A 14,023-nucleotide genomic window follows, 5' to 3' on the forward strand; every position below is an offset into this window, starting at 1 on the left:
GCCTCAAAAAAAAAAAATAAAATAAATAAATAAATAAATAAATAAATAAATAAATTGCCACCTCTAGTTCCACAGATGGCTTTGAAAGCCATAGCTATGGTGTGGCTTCCTAGCTGACTTGTTCTGGGGTGAGGGCAAACAGTGGCAAGTCGGGAGCAGGCGAGGGCACACCAGAGCTCAGTGGCAGCTGCCAGCTGGCTCCCTCCAAGGGCCACTCTGCCTTCCTTGATAGTAGTGTTTGCATGGTATATCTTTCCCCATTGCTTTACACTGAATCTATCTGTGTCTTTATATGTAAAGTGTGTTTCTTGTAGATAGCATGTATTAAATACTGCATTTCTACCCAGCCTGACGATTTCTGCCTTTTAATTGGAGTATATAAACCTTTTAAATTTTAAAGTAATTATCAGTGTGGTTAGATTGAAGTCTATCATCTTGACATTCATTTTCCATTGTGCCATCTGTTCTTTATTCTTTCTTCTTTTCTAGCCTTCTTTTTTTAAAAAATTTTTTTTTGTAGAGACAGGTCTTGCTGTCACCCAGGCTGAAGTGCAGTGGTGCAGCCATGGCTTACTACAGTGTCAAACTCCTAGGCTCAAGTGATCCTCCTGCCTCAGTCTCTCGAGTAGCTGGGATTACAGGCATGTGCTGACATGCCCGACTACATTTTTCTTTTTCATTTCTTTTCTTTTCTTTTTTTTTTAAGACAGAGTCTCACTCTATTGCCCAGGCTGGAGTACAATGGCATGATCCTGGCTCACTGCAACCTCTGCCTCCCGGGTTCAAGTGATTCTCCTGCCTCAGCCTCCTGAGTAGCTGGGACTACAGGCACACACCACCATGCCTAGCTAATTTTTTGTATTTTTAGTAGAGACGGGGTTTCACCATGTTAGCCAGGATGGTCTCGATCTCCTGACCTCGTGATCTGCCCGCCTCAGCCTCACAAAGTGCTGGGATTACAGGCATGAGCCACTGTGCCCGGCCTGGCTAAATTTTTTTTTTTTGAGACAGAGTCTTTCTCTGTCCCCCAGGCTGGGGTGCAGTGGCATGATCTTGGCTCACTGCAACCTCTGCCTCCCAGGTTCAGGTGATTCTCATGCCTCAGCCTCTAGAGGAACTGGGATAACAGGCATGCGCTACCTTGCCCAGCTAATTTTTGTATTTTTAGTAGAGATGGGGTTTCACCATGTTGGCCAGGCTGGACTCAAACTCCTGACCTCAAGTGATCTGCCCACCTCAACCTCCCAAAGTGCTAGGATTAAAGGCGTGAGCCACTGTGCCCAGCCTAATTTTTTATTTTATTTTATTTTGTAGAGATGGAATCTCACTGTGTTGCCCAGGCTGGTCTCTAACTCCTGGTCTCAAGCAATCCTTCTGCTTTGGCCTCCCAACGTGCTGGGATTACAGGTGTGAGCCATTGTGTCTGACCTCTTGCCTTGTTTTAGATTCATTGAGTATTTTTTAGGATTCCATTTTATTTCCACTCTTTGCTTATTTAGCTATACTTCATTGGTTTGATTATTTTCGTGGTCACTCTATGGTTTGCAGGTTTAAATTAATCAGTCTGCCTTCGAATCATACCATTTCATGTGTAATGTAAGAGCAGTGTATTTCCATTTCCCTCCTGTCTTTTGTGTTATTTCTACATATATTATGAAGCCCATGCTATGTAGTCCACCTTTTATATTTATCACAAATATTAATATTTCTAGCATTCTTTTTTTTTTTTTTTTTTTTTTTTTTTTTTTGAGAGGAGTCTCGCTCTGCGCCGGGCTGGAGTGCAATGGCCGGAATCTCAGCTCACTGCAAGCTCGCGCCTCCTGGTTTTACGCCATTCTCCTGCTCAGTCTCCCGAGTAGCTGGACTACAGGCGCCCGCACCTCGCCCGGCTAGTTTTTTGTATTTTGTTAGTAGAGACGGGGTTTCACCTGGTGTTAGCTCAGGATGGTCTCGATCTCCTGACCTTCGTGATCCGCCCGTCTCGGCCTCCAAAGTGCTGGGATTTACAGGCTGAGCACCGCGCCCGGCCCTTTTTTTTTTTTTTTTTTTTAAAGGCCTTTTATTTATTTATTTTTTTTGAGACGGAGTCTCGCTCTGTCGCCCAGGCTGGAGTGCAGTGGCCGGATCTTGGCTCACTGCAAGCTCCGCCTCCCGGGTTCACACCATTCTCCTGCCTCAGCCTCCCGAGTAGCTGGGACTACAGGCGCCCGCCACCTCGCCTGGCTAGTTTTTTGTATTTTTTGGTAGAGACGGGGTTTCACCATGTTAGCCAGGATGGTCTCGATCTGCTGACCTCGTGATCTGCCTGTCTTGGCTTCCCAAAGTGCTGGGATTGCAGGCTTGAGCCACCGCGCCCGGCCAAAGGCCTTTTAAAGTCTAAAGAAGTTAACAAAAATGTTGGGAAAACATTGTGTTTTGTTTTTGTTTTTGTTTTTTTTTTCTTTTCTTCCCTTCCTTTTCCCATTCTTGTCTGAGAACGTGTTGTCTTCTTCCTCCCTGGCTGGTTTCCCTGCCTGTGAACTCCCTCAGCCTCACTAATCTGTGCGTGCTTTGTGGTTCATCCCATCTGTGGTTCAGTCATCATAATCGATGCTGTCAGTCTCTCTGGGCTACACAGCCCCATGCTTGGTGTTGCTGACACATTCCAGTGATGCACGTTTGAGAAAATCCACACATTCCATCTCACGTTCCCTACCTCCTCTGCTCCATGGGGGAGAGGTGTGACCAGATCTGCAGGACCTGGGGCTGCCACACTCCTATTCCTTCTTGCTCTGTTGCTACATGATGCCCCTCCTCCTCCTTCCCCAGCACCAAAGAGTCACCCAGTCCCAGGCCTCGACTCCCTCCCAGCTGCCTCATTCCTATGCCCTGAGTCCACCTCGTGGAGCTCCCCTTCCCCACCCACAAAGGAAGCCAGATAGGCCACCCAGTGAGTTTAAACCTTAAGTACCCACGGGGGCTGTGCTCCAGCCACAAAATCTTGTGGACTATTCCTTTTATTTTTTATTTTTTTATTTTAGGGTAGGAGTTTTGCTGGTTGGGGAGGGGTGATGGCAACTAGATCACAGTAGATGGGACATTCTGGGATAGAAGAGTAGGAACAACTCGGGCCCTGTGCTCCTGTGTTGCTCTCCCTCACTGGGCTTTGCATATAGTGAGCTCTTAGGGAGGACTGGGAGGCGGCATGAGCTGAAGTGGCAAGGCTGATCTCAGCAGCAGACTAGCTTGGCGTGGGTCATTTGTTGATTTGTTTGGTATCATCCATGGAGCCCGTATTATGTGCTAGGCTCTGGTCAATGCTCAGATGAAGATGAATATAGGCATACTCCCTACCCACACCGTGCTATTCCTAGGCTGTGAGACATGGCCCCTTAGGCAGACAGTTCCTACCAGCTTGAGATGTGTTCTCATAGAATTGCACAGTGCTTTGGGAACTCAAAGGAATGGAGCCTCAAACCCTTTATAGGGGAGTAAAGTCAGGGAGGGTTTCCTGGAGGAAATGGTACCTTAAACTGACACTGTTTTGTGTGTGTTTTAAGAGATAGGATTTCTTGGCCGGGCGTAGTGGCTCACACCTATAATCCCAGCACTTTGGGAGGCCGAGGCGGGTTGATGGAGACCATCCTGGCTAACAAGGTGAAACCCTGTCTCTACTGAAAATAGAAAAAATTAGCTGGGCGTGGTGGCGGGCACCTGTAGTCTCAGCTTCTTGGAAGGCTGAGGCAGGAGAATGGTGTGAACCCGGGAGACTGAGCTTTTAGTGAGCCAAGATCGCACCACTGCACTCCAGTCTAGGCGACAGAGTGAGACTCCGTCTCAAAAAAAAAAAAGAGATAGGATTTCTCTGTTGCCCAGGCTGGAGTGCAGTGATGCCATCATAGCACACTTGCAGCTTCAAACACCTGGGTTCAATCCATTTTCCAGCCTCAGCTTCCTAAGTAACTGGAATTACAGGTGTGTGCTATAGCACCTGGCTAATTATTTAAAATTTTTTGTAGAGACAGGGTCTTGCTGTGTTGCCCAGCCTGGTCTCAAATTCCTGCCCTCAAGCAATCGTCCCGCCTTGGCCTCCCAAAATGTTTGGACTTGTAGTCCATGAGCCACCATGCCCAGCCCTTTGTTGTGTGTTTAAATAGAACCTCAACATTTAGAAAAGGCCCCAACCTTTGTCCTTTACTTAAATGGTCGTTCTATGATAAGATTTTGGAAAGAGGCCTTCCCAGCATAAAACAACACGTTGCTTTTCTCTAGGTAGGCAGGATGGATCCTTTTTACCCTCTTGTTGAAGAAGATAAACTAAGCTATTATGAGTCTCAAGGGATTAGAAAGGATTTAGCCTGGTAAAGAAGACAGGAGAGAGGTCTAGGGAGAGGGAATAGCTCACTCATGCAGAGGCCTGGAGGGAGGATGTGTGTGTGTGTTTAGTTCATTGGTAGTGATTTGGTGCCCTGTGTCCAGTTGGATCTTTCAAGCTAATCAAACTTATCCTGAGCCACAAGGTCAAGGACTGTTATTAGGCTTTGCATCCTCATTGGAATGACCTTTTGAGGATGACCTTGCTACGATAGCTGAGATGGGGCTGGCCTCTGTGGCATCTGTTATCCTACAGTGAGATGAGGTGGGGTTTTTTTGTTTTTGTTTTTGTTTTGCCCGAGTCTTGCTCTGTCGCCCAGGCTGGAGTGCAGTGGCATGATCTCGGCTCACTGCAACCTCTGCCTCCCAGGTTCAAGCAATTCTCCTGCCTCAGCCTCCTGAGTAACTGGGATTACAGGTGTGTACCACCACACCTGGCCATTTTTTGTATTTTTAGTAGAGACAAGGTTTCTCCATGTTGGCCAGGCTGGACTCAAACTCCTGACCTCAAGTGATCCGTCCGCCTCAGCCTCGCAAAGGCTGGCATTGCAGGCATGAGCCACCACACTTGGCCATGAGATGAGCTTTATCTGTGCAAAGTCTCTCTCTGGTCAGCTGGGGTTGGGGCCGTGGGTCAGTTCTGAAGGGCATTTCCATGAGGGTTTGGGGCCTGAGATTGTGTCCTGGGCCCTCTGGCCCCAGGGGTGCGCTGCATGCTCATGTGGCAGGAAGGATCTGGTTCCTCTGATAACCTGCTTAGCCTGACCCCTCTTTTTCCTGGAGGAGGGCTGTCAGAGATGGGGCTGGCTTTGTATTTGAATTTCAGAGGCAGACTCAGTGCAGATGGGAGCAGGCAGAGGAAGGGAGCCCATAGTCTTCCTGAGCACTCTGAGAATTCCCAGAGCAGGCTGCATGCAACTTCCTGAAGTTCTCCCAAAGCCAGACAGGGAGAACAACTTATGTTCAGGAGAAGGGTACCATATAATTTAACAAACTGTTACTTAGATAGGTGCCTTGGCCAGAGAAAACAGTCCTTGAGCCCTGGCTCAGGGAACCCTGTGGCTCTGCCTGTCTTTGGAGTGACTCCTGATCCCTTGTTACCGTCATCACCTGACCCCTGCCGCAGACCTTCTTCCCTGTCTCATCTGGTGGCTGTTCCATCCCTCCCGCAGGAAACAAACGTGGGAGGCATCCTGCACTCCTCGCTCCTTCTCCATATCCACTCAGTTTCCAGGTAACGTTGATTTTACCTGGTTTCATGTAGAGTATTGCAACTTCTTCCAGTTGATCCCTGCCTCTCTCTCATCTCCCCTGCCTGAGTGATGTAAAGCACAAGCCTGGTCCTGCTGTTCCACTGCTGACCGCCTTCCTTCTGTGGCTTGCCCTTGTAAGTCCAGACTCCCCAGCCGGCCCTCAGCCCTTGACTCCTCTTCCATCAAGCTGGGACTTGCACTCTGAGCTCCCATCCCCTCTGTCTGGGCACTTTCCCAGGCTGTTTTCCACTTCTGCCTGGAAAGCCCCTCCCCTTTCCTCCTGGCCCATTGCCTCTTTCAAGGCCTTCTGCCCCTCATTTATGACAGTCTCCTGCTAGTCAGTGCTCCCCGGGGACAGGCATTGTATCTTGGCCCCTCCCATGCCCAGCATAGTGCCCATGTGCACTATGTGTTTGTGAACGCGATTGGAGCTGTCATTAGTAAAGGTGAGGCTGTCCCAGTGAGAGCGTCGAAGGGAGGGTCTTGGGAGGAGGTATGTGAGATAGGTGCAGGTGGCTCTGCCTTGGATACCCAAGCGAGGCCACATCTGTTTTGTGTCCTCTGAACTGGGGTGGCTTTGCTGGAGTTTGCTGCCTGAGTCAGTGCCCAGGCGGGTCCCCTTCTAGAAATTCCAATCACCTGGGATTGAGGTGAAGATGAGGCAGCTTCAGCCCCAAGTGATCAGACTTGTCTTCAAAGGACCAAGCCTTGAGCTGACAGGGGCAGGGTGGTGCACGGTCAGGCCTGCCCAGGACCGTGGTTTCTTTGAGATTCCCAACCCCTTTGGACCATGACTATTGGGATCTCTCCCCAGAGTAGTGTGGTAGGGACATGAGAGTGAAATTTCAGGTAGTCCACAGATACCCAGGAGGGTCATCTCTAGATGCCAGATTAAGACTTCTGATGTCAAGTTTAGCTCCCTCGGGGGACTGTCTTCCTCCCTTTCCCTTAGAAAGGGAAGAAAAGAGAATGTGGAATACTTCTGCTCCAGGGGTGGGGAGCCGAACTGAGTCAGCAGGAAGAGGGTGGATTGTGGGGCCAGGTGCAGGCCACCCTGAGTCGATGGGCACTGTTAGCCTGACACTCAGGGCCTCTGGAGTCAGTCCTGGGCGGGCCAGTGTTGATGTTCCAATGGCTGAATGCTCTGGCAGAGTTAGGAGGCGGAGACTTCAGAAGGGCCATCCCTGGACTCCTTTCTTGGCACTTGCATTGTTGGGAGCACTGTGGGGCTGCGATGCCGGTCTTTGGACTGGACTCCTGGGAGGATCAGCAGTGCCCTTCTTCCCGTTGGCTTGTGCACTGAACTTCCCACACCACAAGTGCGGGGGCCTCCAGATGCATCTGCTTGGTGACCCTTTGAACTTGGGAATGGCTTCAAAGCCAGGGAGAGAGATTGCTGTTTTGGTTGGGTCCTGCAAAGCCTCTCAGTTTTTTAGCCCAGATCTTGTTTACAGTCTGATGGTCTGGTCCCGGTGTCCTAACAAATGACTCTAGAGGCACTGTGGGAGAGTCAGGCTACCTGACACCTATCAGAGCACCTTCTCTGTGGTTGCTTGTGGCTTGCAGTGCTGGGCATGACCTGCTCTGGTGGGGCAATCAGGGATGTCAGCTTTGTGGGTGGGATAGCTCCTCATCCCCCATCTGTCACCTGGTGAGATAGGCACTAATGATATGCCTGGCTGTGTGCTGGTGATGTACCAGGACGGAGTCTCGCTCTGTAGCCCAGGCTGGAGTGCAGTGGCGCCATCTCAGCTCACTGCAACTCTGCCTCCTGGGTTCACGCCATTCTCCTGCCTCAGCCTCCCGAGTAGCTGGGACTACAGGTGCCCACCACCACGCCTGGCTAATTTTTTGTATTTTCAGTAGAGATGGGGTTTCACTATGCTGGCCAGGCTGGTCTCTAACTCCTGACCTCGTGATCCACCCGCCTCAGCCTCCCAAAGTGTTGGGATTACAGGCGTGAGCCACCGCGCCCGGCCTAATTTTTTTGTATTTTTAGTAGAGACGGGGTTTCACCACGTTGGCCAGGCTGGTTTGGAACTGTTGACCTCAGGCGATCCGTTGGCCTTGGCCTCGCAAAGTGCTGGGATTACAAGCATGATCCACCACACCCGGCAGAAGCTTCCACCTTTTAAAAAAGAGAAACCAGTAGCACTGAAAGGGCAGTAGTGGGACAGGCGCTTGCTCAGCTCCCTGGCTTTTTTGGTGGCCATTTCCTGTCTGAACCTAAAGATGGGCAGGAGGAGAAGGAGCAGCCCCACCTGACCATTTGGTTCCCGTCAGAGGTTCCCCAGCTGGCCACGAAGCTCCCTGTGTTGCAGCACAGTTGTTAGGGGGCAGAAGCATGGGATTTGCTGTCCTTGGGAAGTTTAGCTTAGGAGCATCCAAGGACAGCTGTGCTCCCCATACATAGCCAGGCACAGAGCAGTCACTGTCTGAAGGAGAAATGATGGGGTTCACCCTGGCACCTTATGGCAAGAGAGCAGTCTCTGCATATACGGCAGAACCTAGCATCCGCTGGAGCTAGTGATGTAAATGGTCTACCTAAACAGTCACCTAGGTTTCCCCTCAGAGTATCATTTCTATTAGAAGACATTCTCCACAGCTCAAAATCCAACTTCCAAACAACCTTCTGGAATGCTCCATGTGTGTATGTGGGGACTTTCTGTGTGGTGTTTCTGGGCATTGCTGCCATGTACTGCTGTTGCTATCTGGCTCTGCTGGGCTGGATTTGCAGAGCCCCAGAGTGTCTTCTGCAATAAAATCCAAACCAGGGGCAAGGTGTGTACCCCCTCTCCCATCAGTCCCTGGCATAGCCAGCTGGGCACAGTGGAGGGAGGCCAGGCCAGCTAAGCCTCATTGGAGCGCTGGAACCCTCTCTGCTGCACGAGCCCCCGGGCACAGACACCTCCATTCAGTTTACCCATGAGGCTTGGCATTTGCTTGGCCTGCTTCCTCAGCTTTGGGGTTAGTGGGCTTCTTGCAGGCTAACTATAACGTGATCTCATTTGAGTTCTGTTCGTACCCTCTCTCTCTCCCCTGCACCTTGATATCCCTACATGTGAGCTCCACCAGCCAGGCTGAAAGCCCAGAGGTCTCCCTGAGTGCTTTTTGTTTCAGGAAAATATCTTCTCTCTTTTTTTCTATTGTGGTTTCCCAGTGTGACTCTGCAGCTCCATCTACTTCCTCCCTGTCCAGGAAGAGGCAGATTTCCCCATGTGGAGAGTTGGCAAGTCTCCGGGCCTCCAGAGAAATTGGCCTTGCCCTCTTCAGGACAGTGGCCGGGGGCATTCCTCCTTTGTAGCTCAGTGATACCATCCTACCAGGGCCCTGGGTCGGGTCAGACGTGCTGCCTACCATTGTGCCTGGGGAGCCTACAAAGCTCAGTGGGGTGGGGGGACTGAGATGAGACTTGGAGCTTCTGTGCATGGGATGGGCCTCCTGAGACCACTCCTTATTCAGGAGGTGCCAACTCTCTGTGGGGACACCAGCTGTCAAGGGCCCCCATCATTTCCTAGAGCCCTGAAATCAGCAGATGACTTCCAAAACTTGTGTGCCCAAGAAGACCCAGGGCTGGATGATGTAGACACTTCTAGGGAGGCAAAAGGGTCACTGAGGGTCAGCTTGGGGAGCACTCTGGGGGCAGCTGGCCTGACTCCCCTCCCCTCCCCCACTTCTCAGCACTTGTGACCATCTATGATAGTGGTTTCTTTTTTTTTTTTTTTTTTTTTTTTTTTTTTTTTACCAGTCATCTTTTATTTGGAGGTTAATTCCCATTAGGACATGAAAGGATTCAGCAACGATCGAGATTGTGTTCCTCACGGAGGGGCTCAGGCCAAGGTCATGGGGTCGGGGGGTAGTGCAGAGCATGTCCTCTTCAGTGGTATTTGCGGAGCCGCTCGTGCTTGAGATGCTTGTAGGAAATGCAGTAGTTGAAGAGCACATAGCATGCCAGCACCATGGTAATCCCCGAGATGCTCCCTTTCCTCACGTTAATGTACTTGTTGTAGTACCGGTAGTAACCTCTTTGAAATGCTCCGAGAATGCCACTAGGGCTGAAGTCCCGCATCAAGATCCAGCTTGGCAGCTCCCCCAGTTTGACCTCTAGAAGTTTCTTGTCCTTCACTGGTACGACTGACGCCATCTTGGAGTCCTGGTCGATAGTGGTTTCAAATGGTGCGCTGTCAGGACATAGCCTTCAGATGACACCGAGGGTGTGTCTGGCATTCTGTGCACTCCTGGCTCTTTCTTTCACTCAAGTAAATGCATTGGAACACATGTGGGTGGCGCTGATGGTCATGGAGCCATCTTGAACCCACTTCAGTTTATTTTCTCCAGAGTAAAAGCAGTGACCAGCAGGAGTTTGAGACCAGCCTGGCCAGCATGGTGAAACCCCATCTCTACTAAAAATACAAAAATTAGCAGGGCGTGTTAGCAGATGCTTGTAATTCCAGCTACTTGGGAGGCTGAGGCACAAGAATTGCTAGAATCCAAGAGGCAGAAATTGCAGGGAACCGTGATCATGCCACTGTACCCCAGCCTGGGCAACAGAAGTGAAATTCTGTGTATGTGTATATGTATGTACATATATATATGTGTGTGTGTATACATACATATATACATAAGCACATAAGCATGCAAGCAATGACCAGGTGCAGTGGCTCATGCCCATAATGCCAGCACTGTGAGAGACTGAGGCAGGAGGATCACTTGAGCCCAGAAGTTCCAGGCTACCCCGGCAACATCCTGAGACCCTGTCTCTACAAAAAATAGAAAAATTAGCCAAGTATGCTGGCATTTACCTGTAGCCCTCATGACTTGGGAGGCTGAGGTGAGAGGATCACTTGAGCCCAGAAGTTTGAGGTTGCAGTGAGCTATGATCACACCACTGCACTCCAGCCTGGGTGAAAGAGTGAGACCTTGTCCCAAATTAATTAATTAATTAATTAATTAATTAAATTAAAAGATCAGCTGGGGTATGGGCACGGTGGCTCACGCCTGTAATGCCAGCACTTTGGGAAGCCAAGGCGGGTGGATCACAAGGTCAGGAGTTCAAGACCAGCCTGGCCAAGATAATGAAACCTTGTCTCTACTAAAAATACAAAAATTAGCTGGGCGTGGTGGCAGGCATCTGTAATCCCAGCTACTCGGGAGGCTGAGGCAGGGAATTGCTTAAACCCAGGAGGCAGATGTTGTAGTGAGCTGAGATGGCACCACTGCATGCCAGCCTGGGTGACAGTGAGACTCCATCTCAAAAAAAAAAAAAAAGATCAGCTGGGCATGGTGGCACACACCTATAGTTCCAGCTAGTCAGGAAACTGAGGTGGGAGGATCGCTTGAGCCCAGGAGGTGGAGACCAGTGAGTTGAGACCGTGCTACTGTATTCCAGCCTTCAGCCTGGGTAACAGAGCGAGACCCTGTCTCAAAAAAAAAAAAAAATCAGTTGCAGATGTCCATACCTTATGATGATTAGCCAGGGACTGGTGGCACACCTCATGGCTGATTGATGGCACGTCAGGGTCGAGAACCAGTGGCTGAGGATAGCTCTATGCTCAGACTTGTGTTTCCCCAGCGTGCTGTGCCCTCTGGAGGCCTCTTGCGCCCAGACACAGAATAGGTAAAAACAGCAGTACAAGACATGGAACTGCCTACATTTTTGCTCATTGGGAAAAGTGCTTGGGTGAGACATGTGGCTGTCCATTGAAGGGAACAGCTAGGCTGAGTGTGGGCTGGAAAATCTAGGCTGGCTGTCTTGCTGACTGTCCCCTGTTGGCTGGTTCGGTGCCTACAGTGGAGTCCCTTGTCTGCCTGTGTGTCTCCTAATGATTCTGATGTCATCTGTGTGAGGTCAGAGATTGGTTCCTGGGGCAGGCCCATCTTGCATCCTGGGGTTCAGATGGGCCCATCAGCAGCGTAGCACAGGGGGAAAGCACTTGAGCGCGTCGGCCTTGCACATCAACAAGTTAGGCCAGAACATGGAGTGCACCAGCCTTCTCAGAATTCTTGAGCTCTCTCTACCACCACTAGGGGCTCCTCCGTAGCTCAAGACCACTCCTGAGGCACAGGGTGAGGAGGAGGCAGAGAGAAAAGAGAACCGGAGACCTGGAGTGGGCAGCGGCAGAGCGGAACCCAGCAGCCTGCATTTTTGGCTTCCTCTGGGGGCTCTGGGGATGTGTGTTGTGGGAGTGGAGAGTGGTGACGAGCAGAGGAGGGACAGCTGCTGAAAGCGATCATTCCTCTCCTTGTGGGGCGTCCTGGGAAGAACATGGGTAATCTCTGCAGTCAGGCAGCGCTGTCCTCATGGGGCCTCATGGGGCGGCTCTGGGTGTCCGCATTCTAATCCCTGGCAACAAATGGGCCTGCAAGGCTGGGCTCCTGGTGGATGCTCAGGAAGGGTTGTTCCACTCCTCACCCCCTCCTGAGCTGCTTTCTGGCCTCACAGCCCCGTCTTTGGATCCCTGTTTGGCACTCTGCTGGGGTCAGAGCTTCCGTGGCAGGAGCAGAGGCTGCTCTCTCCTGGGTTCCTCTGGGAGCTACTGTGGAGCTTGGGCAGTTCCTTCTATTGTCGCGATTCTGGGTTCAAAGCCACAGGCTTCTCAGACAGCTGTGACTTCCCGGCAGGCAGTAGGGATGGGGTGGGGGTGGAGGCGCTGGGGCCCTGCAGCTTCCCTCGCTTGCCTCGGTCCTTGCTAGGCAGTGAGTCGGAGGCGCCTGGGCTCAGCTGACGTTCTCCAAGGAGGACTTGGAATGAACCCGAGACACAGAGGGTGAGGTCAGTGGTTTGCTCAGCAAGAAGGCTGAGTTAGTGACAACCTGTCACAGCTCCCAGGATCCCTGGCTGCAGTCCTTGGCTCGGACTCCTCCCCCTGCTGGCCTTACGGGAGATGAAAATCAGTGATGTGGATCTACTGACTGTCTCCTGTGTGTCAGAGTGGGAGGTTAACGTTTATTTTATCCCAGTCACCAGGATGGCTTTCACATTCCTTTTCATCCATTACTCACTATGTGTGCTATGAGGTGCCTGAGTAAACTAAAACCCATAATGATTTAGTCACTGTCACCCAGGCTAGTGAGTGGCGGATTTGAACCCATCCTCCTCACTGTTAGAAGGCCCATTCCTTCCACTCTACCACACTGCCATGCAGGTGGGATGCCAGGAGGGTGTCCAAAGAACTGTGTGACTGTCCCAGCTCCCAGTGATGCCAGACCAGCCAAATCTGTGATACGGGCAGGGTGGTTTTATGTGTGGACAGTGGGGGCTTTGTGGTGCTGCTTAAAATTGTTTGCTAAAAGTCCCCAAGAGCATGAGCATGTGCAAAACGTCCTCTTATCTGGTTTTTTTTTTTTTTTTTTTTTTTTTGAGACAGAGTCTTGCTTTGTCACCCAGGCTGGAGTGCAGTGGCGCAATCTCTGTCCACTGCAACCTCTGCCTCCTGGGTTTAAGCTGTTCTCCTGCCTCAGCCTCCCAGGAGGCTGGGATTACAGGCATGCACCACCATGCTCAGATAAGTTTTGTATTTTTAGTAGAGATGAGGTTTCACCACCTTGGCCTGGCCAACGTGGTTTCGAACTCCTGGCCTCAAGCAATCTCCCTGCCTCCCAAAGTGCTAGGATTACAAGCATAAACCACCATGCAGGCCTTGAAGCCTCTTTTTTTACCTTACAATTTCACTTGTATTTTGCATTTGACTCCGTAATGTAGCCTTGTTTGTTTTAAGACAATGATTTACATTTCTTGCCCCTGAGTACATTTGATCCTCAAAGTGTTCTGGCTTTATCCTGAGGTGGCTTCCTGTGTCCGCTGGGGGTATGGATATCCTTGTGTGAGAGGCTCAAACCAGGTGAAAGATGATAGAGGTAGTGGTGGGGCACACTCAGTATTGTGAAGAAAGGCACACAGGCGAAAAGGGAAGCAGGGATCCCAATTTGGCTAGAGATGTGGGCTGCAGTGAGGGGGACCAAGGAAGCAGTGAAGGTTAGTTTGGGGCCGTATTCTGAGAGGGTTAAGAACAGAATGCCATCCCCAGGGTTTCTGACCTTGTTTTATAGGCAAAGAGGGCAACAGTGGGTGAGTATTATAACTCCGCCCCTTGGTCTGCACACATTCATTCAAGCCCCTCTAAGAAGCCTGTGGGGGCTGGGCACAGTGGCTCATGCTTGTAATCCCAGCACTTTGGAATGCCAAGGCGGGTGGATCACTTGAAGTCAGGAGTTCGAGACAAGTCTGGCCAACAATGTGAAACCTCAACTCTACTAAGAAAATAAAAAAATTAGCCGGGTGTGGTGTGTACCTGTAGTCCCAGCTACTTGGGAGACTGAGGCGGGAGGATTGTTTGAACCCAGGAGGTAGAGGCTACAGTGAGCTGAGATCATGCCACTGCACTCCAGCCTGGTTGACAGAGCAAGATTCCATTTCA

General features: G+C 50.7%; 2 protein-coding genes across 3 annotated transcripts in view; one reads left to right on the top strand and one right to left on the bottom strand.

The window, feature by feature from the left end:
• The window catches only part of PXN (paxillin), a 56,740-nt gene that overhangs the window by 19,432 nt on the left and 23,285 nt on the right, over positions 1–14,023 (top strand). The gene's annotated exons all lie outside the window — the stretch shown is intronic.
• Positions 9,313–9,783, bottom strand: LOC108534001 (ATP synthase subunit f, mitochondrial). The gene has a single exon (XM_017879050.1). The coding sequence runs from the start codon at positions 9,748–9,750 to the stop codon at positions 9,484–9,486; it is 267 nt and encodes an 88-aa protein (XP_017734539.1). The 5' UTR covers positions 9,751–9,783; the 3' UTR covers positions 9,313–9,483.

The sequence above is a fragment of the Rhinopithecus bieti genome, unplaced genomic scaffold (assembly GCF_001698545.2).
Source record: "Rhinopithecus bieti isolate Rb0 unplaced genomic scaffold, ASM169854v2 scaffold_11938, whole genome shotgun sequence".
In the NCBI taxonomy this organism is placed as follows: Eukaryota; Metazoa; Chordata; class Mammalia; order Primates; family Cercopithecidae; genus Rhinopithecus; species Rhinopithecus bieti.

Excerpts from the sequence above, each read along its gene's own strand:
- LOC108534001 (XM_017879050.1), bottom strand. The coding sequence starts at position 9,750 with ATGGCGTCAGTCGTACCAGTGAAGGACAAGAAACTTCTAGAGGTCAAA.